Source organism: Cimex lectularius, unplaced genomic scaffold, assembly GCF_000648675.2.
Source record: "Cimex lectularius strain Harlan isolate CLEC.00 unplaced genomic scaffold, Clec_2.1 scaffold224, whole genome shotgun sequence".
Lineage (NCBI taxonomy): Eukaryota > Metazoa > Arthropoda > Insecta > Hemiptera > Cimicidae > Cimex > Cimex lectularius.
The window spans coordinates 82,987-103,144 of NW_019392750.1; the positions used below are offsets into that span (position 1 = coordinate 82,987).

The following is a 20,158-nucleotide window of genomic DNA, read 5'->3' on the forward strand; positions in this document are numbered from 1 at the left end:
TCGGATCCCCTTATTTTTTCAAAGAGTTTGTGTCGGAGTGTTTTCGCGCGCGCGCGTGTGTGTTAGTGTTTGTGTTAGTGTATGTGTGAGTTTACAAAAGAAGAAAATGAAGAAAAAAATGAAGCTGACAGGAAAAGAAAACAACTATAAGCAACCAAGAATGTAGATGCCTCCTCCACCTGAATCATTACATCCCTACGAGCCGCCTCCGCGAGGCCCATCCCGGACACTAATAAATGTGACGAAGAGCTCGGCAGGTGGAATGGAGATGCGACCGTTTAAAAAGAGAACAAAGAGAAAACAAGACAAAGAGAACAAGAAGAACAGGAGAGGGGAGAGGAATGTGTCTTTTTATTTTATTATTTGTTTTATTAGTTAACTTATTTATTTACTATTTATTTTAAAATTAGAATTTCTTATTTTACTAATTAATTTTAATTTATTATTTGACATTATTTTAATTATTAATATTATTTTATTAGTCGTTTTTTTCTTCACACATTCTCTCTCTCTGACCCCCCAAGTTCGACCGCTTCCGTCTTAAATAAAAAAGCCAAACAAAAATAAAGCCAAAGATACTGTAAAGAGCCGGCAACGGCCTAGGAACAGTAAAACAAAGAAGGCCAGACGGATATTGAAGAATATATATATATAAAATTGCCTGGAATTCAACCAAACAAAACTTACGGCGTATACTGTCCTCCAGTAATTGAAAACTCTATAGATGAAAAAATTTATGACCAAATATTTAATCATTTCTCCGATATCATAAAACAAAAATTTCCCTCTATAAAAATTAAAAGATACTTAAAAAAAATATATAGATATCGAATCCTCTGAACGCGAGATCATCTTAAATTATCACATTGAGAAAACTTAAAACATGGGGAAAAAAATTAGCACATAAGAGGATACATGAAGTTTACCAAAATATATCAAAAAGAAATTACTGGCCAAAAATGTTAGAAGAAATAACGAAAATAGTTAATAACTGTTCCCTATGTAAAGAAATAAAACACTACAGGCTGGCTGCCTATAAAACAAGTATACAGAATCACACCTACACCTAATAAACCCTTTGAAAAACTTCAAGGTGATGTCTTGCGTTATGATGGTAAATTAATATTCACATTAATAGATTGTTTCTCAAAAAAACTCTTTGCATACGTAATAAGAGCAGCTAATGCTAATGAAATAATCAATTGCTTAGAGCAGTATTTTACTACCTTTCCCAGCCCAAAGATATCCAATTTGACAACGGCACAAAGTTTAAAAACAGATTAGTCGAAAATTTTCTTAAACATAATAAAGTAGAAACACACTTCACCACACCAAACCATTCAGATTCAAACGGTCTTATAAATAAAGCACACTCATCATTAACGGAAATAATGAACATTATAAAACACGAAAAAAATTTACCCTTTAATCAAAACTCTAAGACTGTCTTTAATTGCTTATAACAATTCTATGAGTTCAAACATAAAAATGTCTCCTAATGAAATTACTTTTGGTCCAAGCCAAAATTCATATGCAGAAGATGTAATCCTAGAACAAACAGTCAAATAATATCACGATAACAGAGAACTTGTAGCTAAAGTTATTAAAAAACAAATCGAAAATGAAAAAGAAAATAGAACATATAAGTTAAACCAAACCCGGGAAAATATATCAATTCCCGAAGGAGAAAAGAGGAAAGGAATTTAGGAAGGAAGGAAAATAAAAAAGGAATTTATTCTCCCGATACAAAACTAGCCACCTGATGATGATCTTAAAGGAAACAATGTAAAATACGTCCCAATCTTATCAAGAGACCACGAAAATTTTCAGGAAACCCAGTATCTGTTACAGATGAGGACGACGTTACTCACACTGATTCTCCTGAATTTAGCGAATCGAGCCAGACCAGTCGAAATAACTGACCTGACGAATGGACCTGGTATTGTCGCTATTCGACTACCACAGGCACACATAATAGATAACTACATACATTCATACACGTAATTGACATAGATGTAATAAAAAATTAATTAAAATATACACGAGACTCAATAAATCACAAATTGAATGAATCTCAGACTCACTTTTGGCACTATATCAATACACAAAAAAGAAATTTGATCATCTAATTAACGATGAAACTAAAACTAAAAGGTCAAAACGAGGGCTCATTAATGGTTTAGGAAAAGCAATATCTTGGATTACCGGAAATATGGACTCCGACGACAAAGAACGCTACGACAAAGCGATAAACGCCATCCAAAGTAATTCTTTCCATTTGCAGCATAATGTTGAAAATCAGATGGCTATTAACAAAAAATTAATTGACAATTTAATCATGACATTCAGACAATACAAGACAATAATAGAAAAATAAAACCATTGACAAATCCTATACTAACCCAATTAGAAATAAACAAAATTTATAATTCTATATTTGTAAATCTAATATTGTTAGAAAACAAAATTAATGATGTCGAAAATTCTATAGAATTCTGTAAGCTTAAAACATTACATCCTTCAATCCTAACGTATGATGATCTTGAATCACTGAGAAATACAAGAAATATTACATTTGTATCGCCATGTCTTGGTACACTCTGGCAATTGACCAAAGTACATTGTTCTTTTATAAATAATGAACTTTATTATTTTGTCGACGTGCCTTTAAAAAGTTCCACCCTTGAGACATACTTCCTATTGTCCTATCCTGTAAATAAAAAGGATCATCTAACAACAGTATATACATACCCATCTTTAATCCTTAAAGCGAAGGATGACCTATTTACTGCTACTTGTTTAGATGTAAGTAATCAAAATTATTGTAGCAACATATCAAAAATTAATAATAATTGTATTAAACAAATTATTGCAAATGAAAATCTTTTCGGTTGTAAATATGTCTATATATCGAGCACATCATTTATTAAATATGTACCATTTATAGATTATTATTTAGCTTTTAAAACTAAAACAATTGTAATTAAAAGAAATAATGTGAATAATACAATATTGGGGGGCGTCGGTGGCCGCAAGGTTTAGTCTTTGACACGGCGCTCATCACTATGGTGACAGTGAAAATAAACTTAAAATGAAAAATATTGACAAAACGTAAGGTAAAGGTACCGGGTTCGAATCCAGCGGCCCTGCATTCGAACCCGACCATACTTACAAATGAGTTTTTTTTTCAAAAACACCGGTACCCTGAGGGTTTATATGACCTCTGCTGTTGCGAACCCTCGTAAAAAAAAAAAAATTACAATATTTATATCTAATACTAGTTTAATTAAATTAGATAAAAATGAAATATTGTTAAATAAACAAATTGTACCAATATTTAAGGAATCCAAAGTTATGTATTCACAAACCGACGTGTTCAGAGTGGCGAAAGCTAATATATCTTTTGAAGATTTGCATAAGCTCAATGTAAAAATGCAACCATTAGAACTATTAGAAGATGTTCCCTCGACATTTTCAATAATTTATGTTCATGTTATAATTTGTATGGGCATTTTGTCAATATTCTTCATTTTAAGTTTATTTTCGCTGTCACCATAAAGAAGACCCTCATCAAGAAGTGGAGCCTGTAGTCGACACCTGCGTCTGTTTCTACAGGACTGCCTTTTTTCTCGCAGGAGCTTCGAACATAGGGACGGAGGAGGTACGGAATAACCAAACGCCCCTCAGACCAACACGTCAACAATGTCTGGCGGGACCAGACGGCCGCCAATCATCTTAATGACCACCTCTTAAAACTAGTATAAAAACCCTAATCCCCAAATACCCTTGCCTTACTCTTGCGATAGCCTTACGCCCGTCACTCTGTCGGTTTAAAATTAAAGATTGTACAGTTTTGACAATAAAGTCTCTCCTTTTTTTAAAAAGTCTTCTTCAAGCGATTACTTAATTTACATGTAAGATGAGAAAAAATAAATTTATACAATGACAGAAATTTTAGATGCAATCAAAGTACATATTTGTATTCACTGGAAGTGTTTGTTTTCTGTGTAGATATGTCATTGCAGTGTGTCGACCTTCCACCTCCAAGAAGCCGACTCCTCGTGGAAAGATGGATTTTTATCCCTGCTTCATCATTCAAAATCCAACGTATATAAACAAAAAAACAATATCTCACTATATATCAACACGTTTATAAATGCCAGGCCCTGAAGATGATCTCAATAAAGATGGAACGTGTACGATAAAGAAAATGTTTTCTAAACCTACGTCACACTAGACCGCATCTCACGAAGTTTGGGGAGGCTGCGCCGTCTCCCGCCTCGATCGGCACAAGGACCGCCACGGAGAGCTGTGGTAGGCTAAAATGCACCCTACGCTTTGGTCAAAGGGAAGACGTAAATTTAACCAGACCTGGCCTACCTTGAGGGCTCCGTCCGAGCCCGGGAGTGATGAAATATGAGTCGAACGGATATCCTGACTAGGCACTCACGGTACTTTTCTCGCATTTATTGTTTCGTTAGTTATTCGCGGAAGTAAAAGGATACAAATAACGATATAGAAACTGGAGGCAAGGAAAACTTCAGAGTTACGAGATGGAAGCTATTTCGAAACAAAACATATACGTCGGAACCACAAGAACCACGCGGGTCTGACCGAAGAAAAAACGACCACCTAATACTGAGAGCAAAACGAATACTGTTTTCCATACGTTACTGTTTGCAAAATCGGAACTAAAAACTCATGGAAGAAAGGGAAAGAAAACCGGAGTGGGGAGCAAATAAGATTTAAGATGGCAAAACGTCACAGAAAATCATCGCGCGTAAACGGCGAGAACATTTTTCTATCAAAAAAACGAACAGCTGGTGTGTTCGTGGTTGATAAAAGGTGTTTGTTCCATCTTTACTGCTCAATGGTTTAGTTTAAGTTCTAAGATTAAAAAATTATGTCAAAAATAAAAAAATCCTTCGTTCTGCAAAATACATTGTTTATTTTTGATTATGTATGTCAAATATTACATATATTGATGATTGATTGGAATGTTTGCAACTTAATACAAAAATTATCACACAAAAAATTAAGCATATGTAATGTTTTTTTATGAGTTGATGTAGAAGTTGCAAATATTACCTTTAAAACTGAACAACAGAGTATTTTGAATATGAGTAAATCATCAAAGCGGAAAATGAAGAATAAGACAATTTTGTCTGTTGAGGAAAAGGCCAAGCGGAGGCTTGTGATGGAGATGGTAATGGAGGAGCGATGTTCCGAGCTGGTCCTACCGCTCATTGAAAAGGAGCCGGCCTACAGAGAAAGGATCATGGAACACTTTTTTAACCAAGGGTGCAAGTACTTAAAGCCTCTTAAAAAGCTTGAAAAACCTAGATCTAACTATTTGAAGGATCTCCATATCCAAGATTACAGGAAGTATGAATGCAGTTTAGAAGGGCTTCACAAAGCTTTCTATGAAACGCTCTCCATGATAAAATTGTTCACTAACGCCGATGGCAAGTAACAAACTTAATTTCTTATTATTTTGGTTTTATTTCCCATGCATCGTTTTGATTGTTTGATTGATTTATAAAGGCTCGATTCTGCCCATATGTGCAGAACCGAGCATATGACTTGAGCTGGCCACAAGAATCATCTACTCCGGTATTTTGGTGGTCAGACTTTATCTTAAGCGATCACCATCAAAGCTAAGCTGAAGGAGCTATCGAAGTAAGGTCATTTCAGCCCCCAACGCTTACATTTTTAACCCTACATGTTGACTCTCATTCATTCTAACATACATTCTTTTTTATTTATACAGCTTTCGCTCAAGTAGGGTGATAGATTACTCGATAGTAGTACTAATAATGTTTATTCACAAAATAATTAATACAAAGTAGATATAAATTATACAAAGAAAAAATATTATCTGCTTTAGTTACTCTTCAGCTCAGTTGCATAAGAAAATAAATCTATCTGTAAACTTATTGTAAAAAATTTAAAATTACAAAAAAAAAAATCAAAACAGTACAAAATTAACAATCAAGTGAGGCTTTCAAATATTTTCATGACAGATCCCAATTTTGACCATACACATAATCCCAAAGATCACTCTCTGTTAAAGTACTTTTGTAAAAATATTTGACTCTATACTGCCTCAAAATTAGACCAATAGCAATAATATGATTAATTAATGTTTTCTAATTCTTTACGATTGCACAATTTACATAATAGACATTAATCTGAATTAAATGCCTGTAATAATTAACACGATTTAATGATTAATTTTACATCACTGGCATGTAATACCGAATTAAAACAACGGCCAGGGGGACAGTGGGAACTGAATCCATGCATCCTGGGTCAAAGAGCCAACAGTGTATCACACTAACCGCTCAGCTACCCCAGTCAGTCGATCGACATTGTAATTTAATTTATCATAAATAACATGATAAATCCTATGTCTTGCTTTTAACTGTGCATTTACTTTCTCAGTTTGAACAATACCACAAATTATTATATTTGTTCTCCATAAGTACTTAAATCTCCATTGCTTGTTATCAATATTAAACTTGTTACACATATTTTTCCATTTACCGAAACAAGAATTTTTTTTTAATTATTGTTTTTACTAATACATTAAGGTAGTCTATTGGTAGGCATTTTAAAAACTTGTTAAATACATTTTATTGTCTACTCAAACATACTACTTTTGCTCAGTTCTAAATTTACAAAATAATTTGGACTGTTACAAGGAAGGTTAAAGTTTCTTAACAAAAAATCTTTGTAATTGTTCCACATCCTCAAGCTCCTTAGAGTCCCAAACTTGAGCTGTGTAACAAATTATTATATCAGATGTTGAATAAAACCTTTGTATTTAGATTCAAAAGGCACTTCAGGGTTAGACATTTAAATTCTGCCAAACACTATACTGAATTTGGCCAAAGCCAATTTTTCTTTTAAATGGGTACCAAACTTCAAAGAGGGCGTTAAAGAAACACCCAAATATTTATGGTTTTTTACTGTTTCAATTAACTGCCCATTGAAGAACTACTTCTCATTCTTCAAGGGGTCTACCTATTCTTTTCAAACCATAATCATTGATTTGTCTAGATTTACTTCTATACCCCATTCTTTACAATAATCACTAAAGGAGTTAAACATTAGTTGCAACAGAGCGTCATCAGCAATAAATTCAATATCATCTGCATATAGTGCATAGTAAAATACACACTTTCTATTTCTGATTCTTATACCCTCTCCAACACGTCGTTCAAGCAGAGAGAAGACCAGGGAAAGAAGTCAATCCTGTTTAGCCCCATTTGGTGTATTGAATTACGCTGACCTTCTGCACTCCACACTGCCGCTATCTAATATTCTTCTGTGAAGGTCTATGTAGATGCAAGTTCTTGCAACTAGGATAGGAAAAACTACAAGCAAGATCCTACACTAAGGAGCTGCTGGCAAGGCTATGGTCGTTAATTACAACCTGAAGCTGGCCAGTGAGTTATAAAAACAGGGGAGCAAAATAGATCTACTCAGATCGAGGTTCAGAAGGCCTTGTGGCCGCCTCTTTTGTCTTTATCCCCATCCATAAATCACATTACCTGTACCTCTGCCATAAACTGATAGCAAAAAGCAGGAATAACAAACAAATTAAATTCAAACCAAAATAACTTCAAAACTATGTATTTTCACATAAAAATTCATTACAATAAACTTTTTTGACTAATTTCACTTCAAACAACTACTACAAAAAAAAAAAAATAAATAAAATAAAATAAACCAATAAAAGTTCTTTACTCTTTGAACCTCTGCAACCTGAGGTACTCAATATTCCTTCGCCACCCTTTACACCTATAAACAAATATACATACAATACCTAGTCTAATTAAGGGTCGACTTAATATTCCTCTATTGATGTTATTGTACCACACACATTCACTCATATAAATACTTTTTCACAACTATCACCAAACTTAATAAGTACACAATAAAAAAATATCTATGTATACAAACTACCTCAATTTCCTCCTTATCCTTTATTATAAATTATGAAAAGGGTGTAATTTATTGTACAGTAAATATGTCACATTTGGGATCCATTTGTTTTATAGTTTGCAATTTTATTATCTAGAAAGTAATGCCCTGCATTACTTCGTCAGAGTTCGACAGGTGGTTAGCTCATACTTTTTTTTTACTACCACCCTAAAGAGTGATATTTGATTGATATTTAACTTGTTTTCAAATCTATTGAAATGCAAAAGTGCAATTTACTTTCAGTTTTTGTATTTTAATCTGTCATTTTTCTTCTTTCAAGTGCAACATTTTTCAATTATGAAATGGACAGAAATAATTTGATTTGATTTTTGTTAAAAAAATTTCTTGAAACTGGAATTTTAAAAACCTCTAACTTTTAATATAATATAACAATTATTTATTACAGAAGCATACCTTTATTTGACTGAGGAAAATAAGATATACAGATATTTCGATAGTGAATGTCGCTCTTATGCAACAAGATGGCCTATTGGTAAATAATTTGTTTGAAATCAATAAATCACATTTTGAAAAATAAACTTTTCAGCACCAGGAACAATAATAGCAGCATTTGTTGCATACTCACAAGAGTGCCTTATGCTAACAAAATCAAGCTTGATAAATGAGAAATACCCTTTGGGTCTTGGCAGAAGAGGTTGGCAATATATTTTTATACATTTTATTGATATTCATTCCACATTTTCTTAGGTGTTTTACCAAATTCAGTTATAAGTGTGCCGGCTATTACACCAGACAGGAAAGTCCTTGCTGTATTTGAATATGTCAAAAGAAATTCTGGTTGTTTTTTTAATAAAGTAGTTTCTTTTATGGTTTCATTGTTTTTTGTACAGTTTTGTAATAATTATTTGCACAAGTATATTTTTTCACCTCCAGGATGAGTTAAACTATGCCATTGCCACCGGTGCCTGGATGGCAGCTGCATTGACTCGCAAACAGGCAAAACAACAACTTCTTCAGATTAAAGCTTATAACTGGAGGCTTTTGAAATATTTCAAGAGTTTTTTAAATGGAAAACTTGAAGTTGACAATTTTGTTTCAATGAGCATGGTAACTGTTCTTAAATAATTAAAATACATATACTCTTGATTGATATTGCATATGTTACACTTGTTTTTCGATCCGAGCAACACGGGCCCAACCACGGATCCTAATTAACAGAAAACAACAGCCCCAGAAGTCTTGATCGGACATAAATTCAAACCGATTCAACTTTTTTATAATACAAATTAATCCAGGCTTCAAAACAATCAATTAATTCTACAAGAAAATAGTAACAATCAACACAAATTAAATATATTACTTCTTTTCTACAATCAAAATTTTTTCAATTTAAGAAAACAGGAATTTTATCTTTTTATAAACTGTAAGCCTATATGTCAGACGTTTAGGAAGTAAGGATGGAGTCTCGGCAGTCCACTTGGGCTTATTCTTTTCTTCTGCACTTTTTTTATGACCCTACACTTTGATTCTTTCCTGCAAGAATCGAATAGTTCTGATCTCTCTGTCCTAAAAGTGGGGATCCTTTTATAAGCACTTAGGAATGAAGTCTAAATAACAAAGTTTTCAATATGAAAAATTTAAATGTAGCACATATATCCTTTTTCAGGATTTGAAAGAAATTATTGTTTTTAAACAACATAAACAATAAACAGGAAAATAAAAAAAGAATCTTCATTGATCCCAAAAATTTACATTTTATAATAAAGCGGCTAACGTTGCTTATATTTCAAACACCATCACAGGGAGATTACGAACACATAATTATATTTATACATACACAACTAATTGTATTTTTATCTGCATTGTAATTACATTTATAATTACATAATTTATATATTGTAATTATTCAGATATCGTGAGATGCGGTCGGGAGGAATTGAATCCAGCAGCACTGTATTCGAACCCCACGTACTTACAAATTGACTTTTTTTTAAATAACAGCACCTTCCACTTTTTTCTGAACATTAATTTTCATTCCTTGCCTTTTAACAGGACTAAATTTGTTTGTTCAAAAATGGTATAATTTCTACAAGGCAAGAGTTGAGATTATAAAAATAGTTACAAAAATTTGATACAACTGGATATTACAATTTAAATTGTAGAGTGGGATCTATTTTAAATAGTGATAATCAGTTATGAACATAAACAATGTATAATATTGATATACTTTTTTACATTTCAGATGTCAATGAAGGATTGTGTAAAAGCAGAAGAAGTTATATACTACTCTAGGATTGCTGATAGGAAGCTCGAAATTGAAGTATTTGAAGAGTTGTCTAAGACAAACCAACGGCTTGTAAGAGTAATAAGAAAGATTTCGTATGTTAGACAATAAACACATATTTCTATTTTTTTATTGAACATTTACTGAAATTGTTTATTGCAGCTGGGCATTGTCTGACGAGATCTTTAAACAAGTTATAACAAATCATGAAGTAATTAACATATATGGCAACCAAATACAACAGTACTACAACCAAGAAGGTTCAGAGCAATTAAGAGCTGTACTTTGTGTCCCAGTGGGGACACACAAAAGAACACTTGGTACCTTATTTATAATATCATGTCACTAAATGAATTAAATGAGTTGATTTTACAGGAATTGTAAAAGTAGTAAATAAAATTGGTGCACCGAATTTCAATCAGGACGATGAAATGCTTGCAACATCTGCCGCAGTTTATTGTGCTTCAGCTCTTTTATATGCAGCAATTGCTGGCCAGTTGCACAATATGGTAAGTTTATGTTTAGAAAAAGTTTATGAATACTTGAACAGTAATTTTTCCTGAAGCAAGAAGTCGTACAAAGACAGAAACGTGTGCTGATTTACCATCTAAGGCCTTGCTCTCATGACCTTGAAGCCTTCAAGTCAAGAGCGCTTGTGAAGCCTCCAGCAAATTACATTTCGTAAGTGTCACTACTGTCTGTGATTCTATGGAGAATGGTAAGCAATCAAAATAGTGGAAAAGGAAGAAATATGTTCTTGCGGGAAAATAGGGAGTGGAATCAAAGTTTGATACAGTATTTTTATTTAATGAAATGTTAATTTATAAATTTACTTAATTATTTGTAAATAAAAAATAAACATTTGGTGAAAGAATATTTTATATTATCCTCTCTTCTTTTATCAATGCCACACTATTTAAATAACTTTTAACTATTTTAATTTAATTTTTTAAATTGTATTTTGTAGATTTTCGTGGTATCCAGCTCTAAGTGAACTGGACAACCTAACGGACTTCTCATATTGGATGTTCCAAGATCTTTTTGAAGGTGATCCAATGATGGACAACTTTCACTTTTTTATTCTCATGTGTAAGAAAGGCTACAGAGATATGCCTTACCATAACTTTGAACATGCTTTTCATGCAACACATTGTATGTTCTGCATAATCAGAAGCGCTGCTCAGAAATTCACCTATCTTGAGGTATAATTATTTTTCTTTTGGCTACTGACTTGTCGTTATTACTCACAGCTGTTTTAGCAATTAGCTTTGATGATAGCAATGATATGCCACGATGTTGACCATCCAGGGTTTACAAACAATTACATGAGGCAGATCTCACACGATCTAAGTGTTCTCTATCGGGATTCATTTCTGGAAAATCACCATTCAAACATCACTAAGATTCTAATTAGTGTGAGTTATTTATTGCGCATATAAACTCAAGAGTAAATTATTTCTACACGTTAAATAATTATTTTTACCAGACAAAAATTTAATCAACAAACATGTTGAAAATAAAAATGATTAAAAATATATTCATCATGATTTTTAGAAACAGAATAATTTGTACGCTTATAAGCATCCAAATAAAAATGGATATGGATATGGATAAATAATTCTTTTTTTCTAATTATTTTAATTTAATTGAAGGAATGCAATCTATTTGCTCATTTAAACCAGAATGAATTTAAAAATATATGCGATGAGATTCACAGCCTAATTATGGCAACAGATCTTAAATTGTACTTCCGTAAAAAAATGGCAATTATGGATCTACTTAAGCAGGGCATCTTCAACGAGAGTCTGGCAGACCATAAGTAAACCCAATGAAAAAATTAATAAATAAACTGTACTAATGTATTCTACTTTTATTCCATTTAGAACACTAATGAAAAAGCTGATGATGACATCATGCGATCTCTCTGGACAATGTAAACCTTTCAAAGTTACTCAACGTCTTACATTCAATTTGTACAAGGAATTATACAAAGAAGTAAAGTAAACATCACATATTTTTGGTTGTTGAATATTCATTTTATTGCTAAAAATGTATAGGGTGACAAACTACGAGCTATAGGGATAGAACCATTGGCAGTCATGGACAGGAACAATTACCTTGACATACCATCAGACCAAGTACACTTTCTCTCAGAGGTTGTGCTCCCATGTACACTCGTCCTGAGTGAGATTATTCCTGAGACTAAGGACCTCCACACATTGAGCAGGTGACAACTGTGTACACTATGTCTTTTTAAGGTTTATTTTTTTTTTTTTTAATTTCTATCTTTAACAGTGCTGTCTGTGAGACATGGAGGGCAGAGAAAAACAGGAGGATGGCACAAGCAGCGGCTATGGCTGCTCATGCTCAAACTGCTGCAGAACGGCAAGCAGCAAGTTTTCTCAGACTCAAGAAGAATGTGTAAAATATATTCCCAATACACTCTATCAAAAAACTTTTTACTGGCTTGGATAACTAACGATAAGTTGTTTCAAATTAAATTTACACAATATAATAATACATAAATCATAAAAGTAATAAATGTGTGTACCTTTTATCGACTAAGATACAAGTTCTGTTTCAACTCTTTTAAACAACGTTCCCCATATTTGATCATCATTTTTATCGCCACCTGCAAACAAAGTATACCATACACCAAATGGCTCCAAGTAATACTAAAAAAAAACCCGTTAAAATCTGTTCAAATGATGCTGTTTTTTATGCTACAATACAGAAGAAAAGAAAAGAAAGAATAATGAAGAAAAAAATGACAACAAAAAACAAATAAATAAATAAACAATAGGTCAGTGGCCACAATGGTAAGGTATTCACATGGTGTTCATCACTGTAAAAAAAGGTCTTGGGTTTGAATGCAGGGTCATTGAATTCAAACCCAACATATTTACTTTTTTTTTACATAATGCCCCCCTCCCAAGGGTTCATAAATTTTTAGATTGGTATTGGAAAAACAGCTAACACCTTCACAACAAGGGCAAATTTCAAAACGGCCATAAGGAAGAAACGGCCAACTGTATTATCTTCATATATGAAGCAACAACTCAATAAAGACATAAGGATAATCTGAATCAGGGTCTTGATGAAAAAGCAAATTCAATCATTACTGCCAAGCTTTTGAGCTATTTTAAGGTCATCATCAGGGCGAAACGATACTAAAGATGTCAACAAATGGACACAATTAAGACACAATTTTTAATACACAATTTCAAATTTCTTTGAAGAACAACTCACTCTCAACACTGCCAAGTATTGTAAAGAATGTAATCAAATTTGCTTTTTTATCAAGACCATACTGTTATACAGATTATTCTTGAGTAAAAAAGTAGTCGATTCATCAAACACTTAAAAAATAATCTAAGGTAGCAAGGAAATAGACAAATGTTAGAAAAGGTCAATGACCTTATCTTTCTCAAGAAGAAGAAACAAGTCAAATTGAATTAAGAAACTAGGAAAAGTACACTAATTTGGTCATTATTGATCAATTTGGTTTGCCTACCTCTAGGGATGTTTGTTTTTTAATTTCGCAAGTATAGGCAGACTAAAGTGATTGATATTGGATAACGACCAAATTACAGTGAATAGTTGAAATGATGGTTCTACTAACATAACAACTATGTTCTACTAACTAGTCAATGAGAACAATACTAGCCTATTCAGGCTTTATTTAATTAATTATACTTATAATAAGTTACATACCTCATCGGTATGGTGCTTGTTGGCTTTGAAGTCATTCCTAGCCCAATTCTTTAGCTCTATTCGGTCCTCATTTGAAGGTACCTCTTTTATAGACCTGAAGATATCCCTGTAAAGCTTGAGCACTCGTTGCCGCAGCATGAACTGAAGACGAGAACAACTTACTAAAAAAACATAAAATGAGAGAGTAAAAGAATTATAATTCTGACCTGTTTTAGATCCATCGGAGGCTTCGTCATAATAAATGTGTGTCGTCTGTTTCGCCACACATAAAACCAGAACATACACGCCACATAAAATGTATACACTCTCAACACGACACACAAGAATGACACAATTACGCGGAAAACAAACACTTTGAGTCTGATGATGAACTCAATAAAGATCGAAACATTGGCACGATAAAGAAAGTTTTTATAAAACCCACGTCACACCAGATCGCATCTCACAATCTCCGAATAATAATAAAATGTATATATATGAACTTAGGAAGCAGCTTAGACTGAAGCAGAGAATTTTTAATTTAAAAAAAAGTATTCAAATACTTTATTGTTTAGCTTTATAAACCACACAACGTGCTACGAGGTCCAAGTATTTTTTAGTTAGGAATTTTTGGGGGAAATTTGTTCTCACAGGTGGGTAAAATTTGAAATAATTTGGGGAAAATGAAACACTCGGTTGGGGAAATATTTTTTTTCTGGCCTGGCACTCTGGCAGCACTGAGACGTGTAGATCGTCTCTGTACTATCATGGTAGGCGTTTTCCACAATTGGACTCGGTTCACGGACAGTGCGAATTCCCGGTAGGAGGAAAGGAAGAAACGAGCGATCACTTTTTTCGTATTTATCGACTTGTCGATGAAAGGATAATGGCCGATACAACCGTGGAAGCCACCCGCCGGCTTAACGTCAAGAAACAGACTTTGGACGACGCGTACGCCGCCCCTGCCAACTTTCTTGAGATCGACGTTACCAATCCGGTCACTCACGGGGTCGCAAAAAAGCGATACACCGACTACGAAGTCCAGATGAAGGTACCGCCCTTTCTAATTTTAACCAAAAACTTAAGACGAAAAATTAACCTTGAGACTGCATCGATTGCCGTCTCAGAACAATGATTTATAACTTTGAGATGGCTTTTAAGTTCTAATCGGTTAACTTCCGTTTACAGACCAACTTGCCTGTCTTTAAAATCAAAGAATCCAGCGTGAGGAGGAGATACAGCGACTTCGAATGGCTCAGAAACGAATTAGAGAGGGACAGCAAGGTAACATGTTTTTTCTTTATTAACTGCCCACAGGAATCTTTTTTCACTTTGTACGTTGATATACCTATTTTTTTTAAATAATCTATTTGTAGTATGTAGTGTATCTAGCATATTTATGATATCGCGTTTCCAATTTTTTATGCGAGCACATCTACTGTTATCAACTATACTGTCCATTATAATTTTAAATCGTGAATGGGAATCGTACAAGTAACTTAGTGTAGTGATATGATCAATATAACATTTGATATCTGATGTGCCTGACCATCTGTGATGTTGACCTATGAAATACTTTGCGATGATAATATTCTTATTTCTTTCCCTTTTTTAAAATAATATATTGAAGGCTTGAGGATCAGTCAATAATGAATTATTTTAGAAAAACACCTTTTTCATATTTTTGCCGACGTTCCGACTTTTATTTGGGTCATCTTCAGGGTCTGGGTGAATTACAAAACATTGATTGAAAAAAATAGTGCAGATGTGCTTTTTTTTGTTTTTTTTTTTTTTGCATTATGATCTATGCATATTAGCCATGGTGACGAATTCTTATATGTGTGTTCAAATTGGGGGGGTTATCATGAAAAAAGGACCAGAGGCGCAGAGGCGACGGTGGGAATCGAACCCACGACCGCGGCGTGAGAGTCTCTCATGCTAACCGCTCGGCTACCGCGGTCAGTATAAATTTTGAACCAAGTATTTCATACTCACATAAAGTGTGTGCTATTCATGTGTGAAATTTTAGTGCAACAGGAATTGACAGGATGGGGAATAGGGAGTTTTATTTGACTCAAAGGATGTCAAGAATAGGGATTTTCTGGATTGGATTTGTCTCTTGGGATTTATTCGATAATAAAGGAAAGGGGAAATACTCTGGATTTGAGAATTTATCGGGTGTGTGGTTCTTGAATTAATTACACTACTATTATTCATATGCCAAGCTTTATACGTTTATATTTAAATCTTTGACTTTCAATGTTTCTTACATTGTTATTTTTATTGATAACTGAGTACATGTAAGCATAATGTGAATATTATTTCTATGTTAATAATTACATTCCATTACCTTCATATACGCCGATGACATAGCAATCCTCTCCCATATACACTCCCCCCTCGACAGTATTTTATTTTCTATTATTATTATTCTTTTATTTATTTTCAAGTATATAGAAATCAAGAGAGAAAGATACAAAAACAATTAGAATGTAACATTTAACCAGGTAAAAATAGATATATTAAGCAAATAAACATGTAAAAAAGAAAAAAAGCAAGATAAAAGGGAACTAATAAAATAGAAACTATTGTTCAGAACGAGTGAGAATGTTTAAAAAATTGAATTGCTATACTAGAAAGTATATATAATATGCAATGCTTGCAAATTTAATGAGTAGTCGGGAACAAGAGTCGAGAAGAGAAATGAGCTGGGTTTCACTAAGCTTGGAAGTACCCAGGTAATGCATGCATAACTCTGCAAGAACAGGATATATCGTTAAATAATGGAATAAGTCCTATCTTGCATCTATGTTAAAGAGAGAGCACCAATTAATTTCTCATTCCATCCACGGGGTGTTGTTAAGATATAAAAGTTCCCCTCTCAATTTGAACAGCTATCTTGACTATCCAAGAGAACGACTACTGGGTGATTCATTATTCCCTGAAAACAACCTTAATTGAATGTTTAGTTTCTTATAAAACAAGAACCTAGACAACAATGTGGCACTAGTCCCAGCCTCTTCCGTACAGTTCTCGCTAATTTTAATTAATAATACCCATTCCAAAGATGCGAGTCTAAAAAGTCTGGATTGAATTCACCCGAATTCTTTGCTGCAAGACTGATCCAAGTTTTTATAATATGTAAAGTATTAAGTATTAATGATATGTAAAGTGTGGTTCACATGGAAAATTAAGTGTCACAAATTGATACCCCGGAGGACTGAAATCGTGGTAGTTCATGTGGTTAGAGCACCGGAGTATTGAGCCGGGTTCGAGTCCCACTTGTGACACTAATTTTTCATCTCAACCACACTTTAAATAAAATTATCAATCAATTTTTGAATTAATTAATTTTTTTTACAAGTATGATCACAGTGACTGTTTCTTAAGTCTTCAAGTAGACGCTTTAATAGTTTTTGATTTAAAAAGTCAATAGAACAAGATATTGTAAGTAAGACATTGGTCTCTTGGATAGTCAAGATGGCTGTTCAAATTGAGAGGGGAACTTTTATATCCAAACAACAGCCCGTGGATGGAATGAGAAATTCCCTGGTATTCTCTCTGTAACTTAAATGCAAGAGAGGACTTATGACATTATTTAACTATATATCCTGTTCTTGCAGAGTTAGGCATGCATTACCTGGGTACTTACAAGCTTAGTACAAGACAACAAGTCATGTAGACAAATGAGTACAAACAAATTGCCCACAAACTTTACTGTCATAAGAAAGTTGAACAACCCTGGAACTATATCACAAGGATAAAAATAAATAAACACATGTGTCACTGATAAGCTTAGTTCGAGTTATGTTGAGTTTAAATCATGTTAGAGACAAATATGATGACAGTTCTGTTAGAATGGTCTTAGGGAGATGGCCCTGCATTAGATGTTCAATCGAATTGAATAGCAGTGTAATCAGACTGGTAGCCATTAGAACTGGGTAACAATCATGGTCAGCATAAATTGAACATCTGGTTATTTGTTGTTATGTATTTTCATTTTTAAATACATTTTAATTAAATTTGATTGATTCATTTCTTTTGTTAATTTCTGACCTATCCTCATACCCTCATTCATTGTTGAGGCATAGGATCTTCATCAACTAAGTATGTATTTATGTTCTGTCCACCTATCTTTTGCAGTAAGGATGTTCATTACTGGATTCACAATCTATCCAATCAACGTATCTGATCAGTTCAGATATTTCTTTGCTTAAGTAGGGCAGCAATTTATGTGATTTTATTTGTCAATCTTCTAAAATTCCAACAAACACTTCTTCCATTACATCATACAATTTTTATCACATATAAAGATTGCATTTTGAATCAAAGGCTTGATTAGTCTTATCTTTTGACTGACTTTTGGCATTTTGGAGGGAAAAAACTTTCTTCAAACTGAAAACAAAAGCTTTACCTATGATTGCAAATCTTCAAAGACTATTGTACCTTTGACAACAGTTTTTGGTTATATGAGTCACCATGTGTGGCCCTATGGTGAATAACTAACATGTTAAAATATTTTTAGTACAACGTAATAAAAGGGGCCTTCACAATCTTTACGATCATTCGTATTAGCATTAACATCTAACACAAATTGTAAGTACCCCTAGTGATTTTGTGGGACAGCAGTTTTTACAAGTGCTTGGACTGCTGAAATATGTAGAATTTTAACTTATAATGTTAACATGAATGTAGAAGCAGTTAGGATTCAACCATATTAATTGTCTCTTATATTTTTGCCTTTTTGAATCAATTAGAACCATCCTTATATACATGCCTTCTTTTCCATTTTTTCAATTGATGTTTAACACCTTGGTAAATTCACTTAAAGCCAGGTTTTGCCTAATATAGTTGGTTTAAAGATTAGTGTTATTGTGTTTTTTGTTCAATTAAGTATTGTTCATTTGAATGGATTTGAGTTAAGTAGTACTACTGTAACTATTTTTTCCATGTTCTGGCTTTCATTTTATATCATACTATTATTTTAAAATGTATTCTAGATTGTTGTTCCTCCTTTACCTGGAAAGGCATGGAAAAGGCAGATCCCTTTCCGAGGCGATGATGGAATTTTTGAAGATGATTTTATTGAGGACAGAAGAAAGGGATTAGAGATATTTGTGAATAAGTAAGTATGCTTCTGATTTACAACTTTTTGTCAACATAAATAGACAATGTTTTATAATTATTAATTTAATTTATGTAATTTTTATTTTGCAGGATTGCCGGTCACCCTTTGGCCCAGAATGAGAGATGTTTGCACATGTTCCTCCAGGAGCAGACCATCGACAAAAATTATGTCCCAGGAAAGATTCGTAACACATAATTTTTAGGCCGCTCTCCAATTTATTTTTATTCCACATTGGTTTCTAAAAAATTGGAAAATAAAAATGATTCTTCTATCACAGTTCAAATAAATACCAAAACTGTCAGTCTGCAGATTTGTTTTAGGTTTTATTGTCTCATTCCAAGTTATATTTTTTTAAGAAAATAAAGATATAACAATGCCTTTATTATCGTAACTATATTTAGATTTCAAATACATTATTTAAAAGGTTATGTGAGTTATAAAAATATTGCAAATGTATCTAATGAACTTCCCTTGTAAGGATATTTTTATAATATATAGAAGACAAATTATCATCGTTAATATATTTACAGATTATATTTTCATTTACTACATTAAATAATAGCATAACTTCTTTATGTAATTAAATATTGATGTTTAAGGTTTTTTTTAAGATTTCTATATATTTATAAAATTACGTTATTGTTTAGAAAGCAAAAATATCATTACACATAGTGGAATGATTTCCTGATATAACTGATATAAGATATTTATAAATAAAAAGTGCAAGATTTGTTTTTCTTAAGATAAGCATGTGCTCTTAATATGTATATATTATATATTATTTGAAATATAATTTATCTCATTTTTCTGTAGTTAATATGCTACCTTTTTTTAAACTACTTCATTTCCCATATCCTTGCTAAAATCAACACATACTTAAAAAGGCTGTTGTACACAAGTGCTCAAAACGCGTATGTAACTTTGAAATGGAAAGATGGAACAATACTCCTCCCCACATTAGGTATTATCAAGAAGGCATGCACAAGGTGAAAAATAAATTAGTAGAAAACTATAAAATGTGTAAACTGAAAGGAACAGACCCCACCGGTCGGCTGTAACAAGAGCCATCTCCCCCACAGAAGAAAGCGTATGTCCAATTTAAA

At 33.0% G+C, this 20,158-nt stretch overlaps 4 protein-coding genes across 8 annotated transcripts in view; 2 read left to right on the plus strand and 2 right to left on the minus strand.

Annotated features, from left to right (window-relative positions):
• The window catches only part of LOC106673654 (protein ANTAGONIST OF LIKE HETEROCHROMATIN PROTEIN 1-like), a 73,828-nt gene extending 69,342 nt beyond the window's left edge, over positions 1-4,486 (minus strand). The window contains exon 1 of the mRNA XM_024227247.1: positions 4,381-4,486. Coding sequence (XP_024083015.1) covers positions 4,381-4,466 — 86 coding nt within the window. The 5' untranslated portion in view covers positions 4,467-4,486. The remainder of the gene's footprint in view (positions 1-4,380) is intronic.
• The window catches only part of LOC106673015 (LYR motif-containing protein 2), a 31,607-nt gene extending 17,263 nt beyond the window's left edge, over positions 1-14,344 (minus strand). The window contains exons 1-4 of one of the 5 annotated variants that reach the window (XM_024227248.1): positions 14,155-14,344; positions 13,949-14,089; positions 12,786-12,866; positions 5,868-6,780 (exon numbers count right to left, since the gene is read on the minus strand). In XM_024227248.1, coding sequence (XP_024083016.1) covers positions 12,789-12,866; positions 13,949-14,089; positions 14,155-14,229 — 294 coding nt within the window. In that variant the 5' untranslated portion in view covers positions 14,230-14,344 and the 3' untranslated portion in view covers positions 5,868-6,780; positions 12,786-12,788. Of the gene's footprint in view, positions 1-5,867; positions 6,781-7,610; positions 7,807-11,032; positions 11,608-12,462; positions 12,710-12,785; positions 12,867-13,948; positions 14,090-14,154 lie in introns of those variants that run through there. The other 4 variants (XM_014404903.2, XM_014404901.2, XM_014404904.2 and 1 more) reach the window with 4 other exon arrangements.
• LOC106673002 (cAMP and cAMP-inhibited cGMP 3',5'-cyclic phosphodiesterase 10A-like) lies at positions 5,051-12,692 on the plus strand. The gene is made up of 15 exons (XM_014404886.2): positions 5,051-5,465; positions 8,396-8,482; positions 8,537-8,644; positions 8,698-8,804; positions 8,884-9,057; positions 10,193-10,329; positions 10,397-10,554; positions 10,610-10,743; positions 10,800-10,915; positions 11,202-11,436; positions 11,494-11,649; positions 11,887-12,053; positions 12,118-12,229; positions 12,292-12,461; positions 12,530-12,692. Exons 1-15 carry the CDS (start codon positions 5,120-5,122, stop codon positions 12,657-12,659), a joined length of 2,337 nt encoding a protein of 778 aa, XP_014260372.1. The 5' UTR covers positions 5,051-5,119; the 3' UTR covers positions 12,660-12,692.
• Positions 14,345-14,632: 288 nt separating the features above from the next.
• LOC106673011 (sorting nexin-12) lies at positions 14,633-19,812 on the plus strand. Its single transcript, XM_014404898.2, has 4 exons — positions 14,633-14,978; positions 15,116-15,211; positions 18,928-19,052; positions 19,145-19,812. Exons 1-4 carry the CDS (start codon positions 14,814-14,816, stop codon positions 19,248-19,250), a joined length of 492 nt encoding a protein of 163 aa, XP_014260384.1. The 5' UTR covers positions 14,633-14,813; the 3' UTR covers positions 19,251-19,812.
• Positions 19,813-20,158: the final 346 nt, after the last annotated feature.

What these genes read in the sequence shown, in the direction of transcription:
- LOC106673002 (XM_014404886.2), top strand. Translation starts at nt 5,120, where the DNA reads ATGAGTAAATCATCAAAGCGGAAAATGAAGAATAAGACAATTTTGTCT. An exon ending in CTGGTTGTTTTTTTAATAAA is followed by an intron (nt 8,805 to 8,883) that starts GTAGTTTCTTTT and finishes TTTCACCTCCAG; the next exon opens with GATGAGTTAAACTATGCCAT. An exon ending in CTGGCCAGTTGCACAATATG is followed by an intron (nt 10,744 to 10,799) that starts GTAAGTTTATGT and finishes TTTTTCCTGAAG; the next exon opens with CAAGAAGTCGTACAAAGACA.
- LOC106673011 (XM_014404898.2), top strand. Translation starts at nt 14,814, where the DNA reads ATGGCCGATACAACCGTGGAAGCCACCCGCCGGCTTAACGTCAAGAAA. An exon ending in ACTACGAAGTCCAGATGAAG is followed by an intron (nt 14,979 to 15,115) that starts GTACCGCCCTTT and finishes TTCCGTTTACAG; the next exon opens with ACCAACTTGCCTGTCTTTAA. An exon ending in AATTAGAGAGGGACAGCAAG is followed by an intron (nt 15,212 to 18,927) that starts GTAACATGTTTT and finishes AATGTATTCTAG; the next exon opens with ATTGTTGTTCCTCCTTTACC.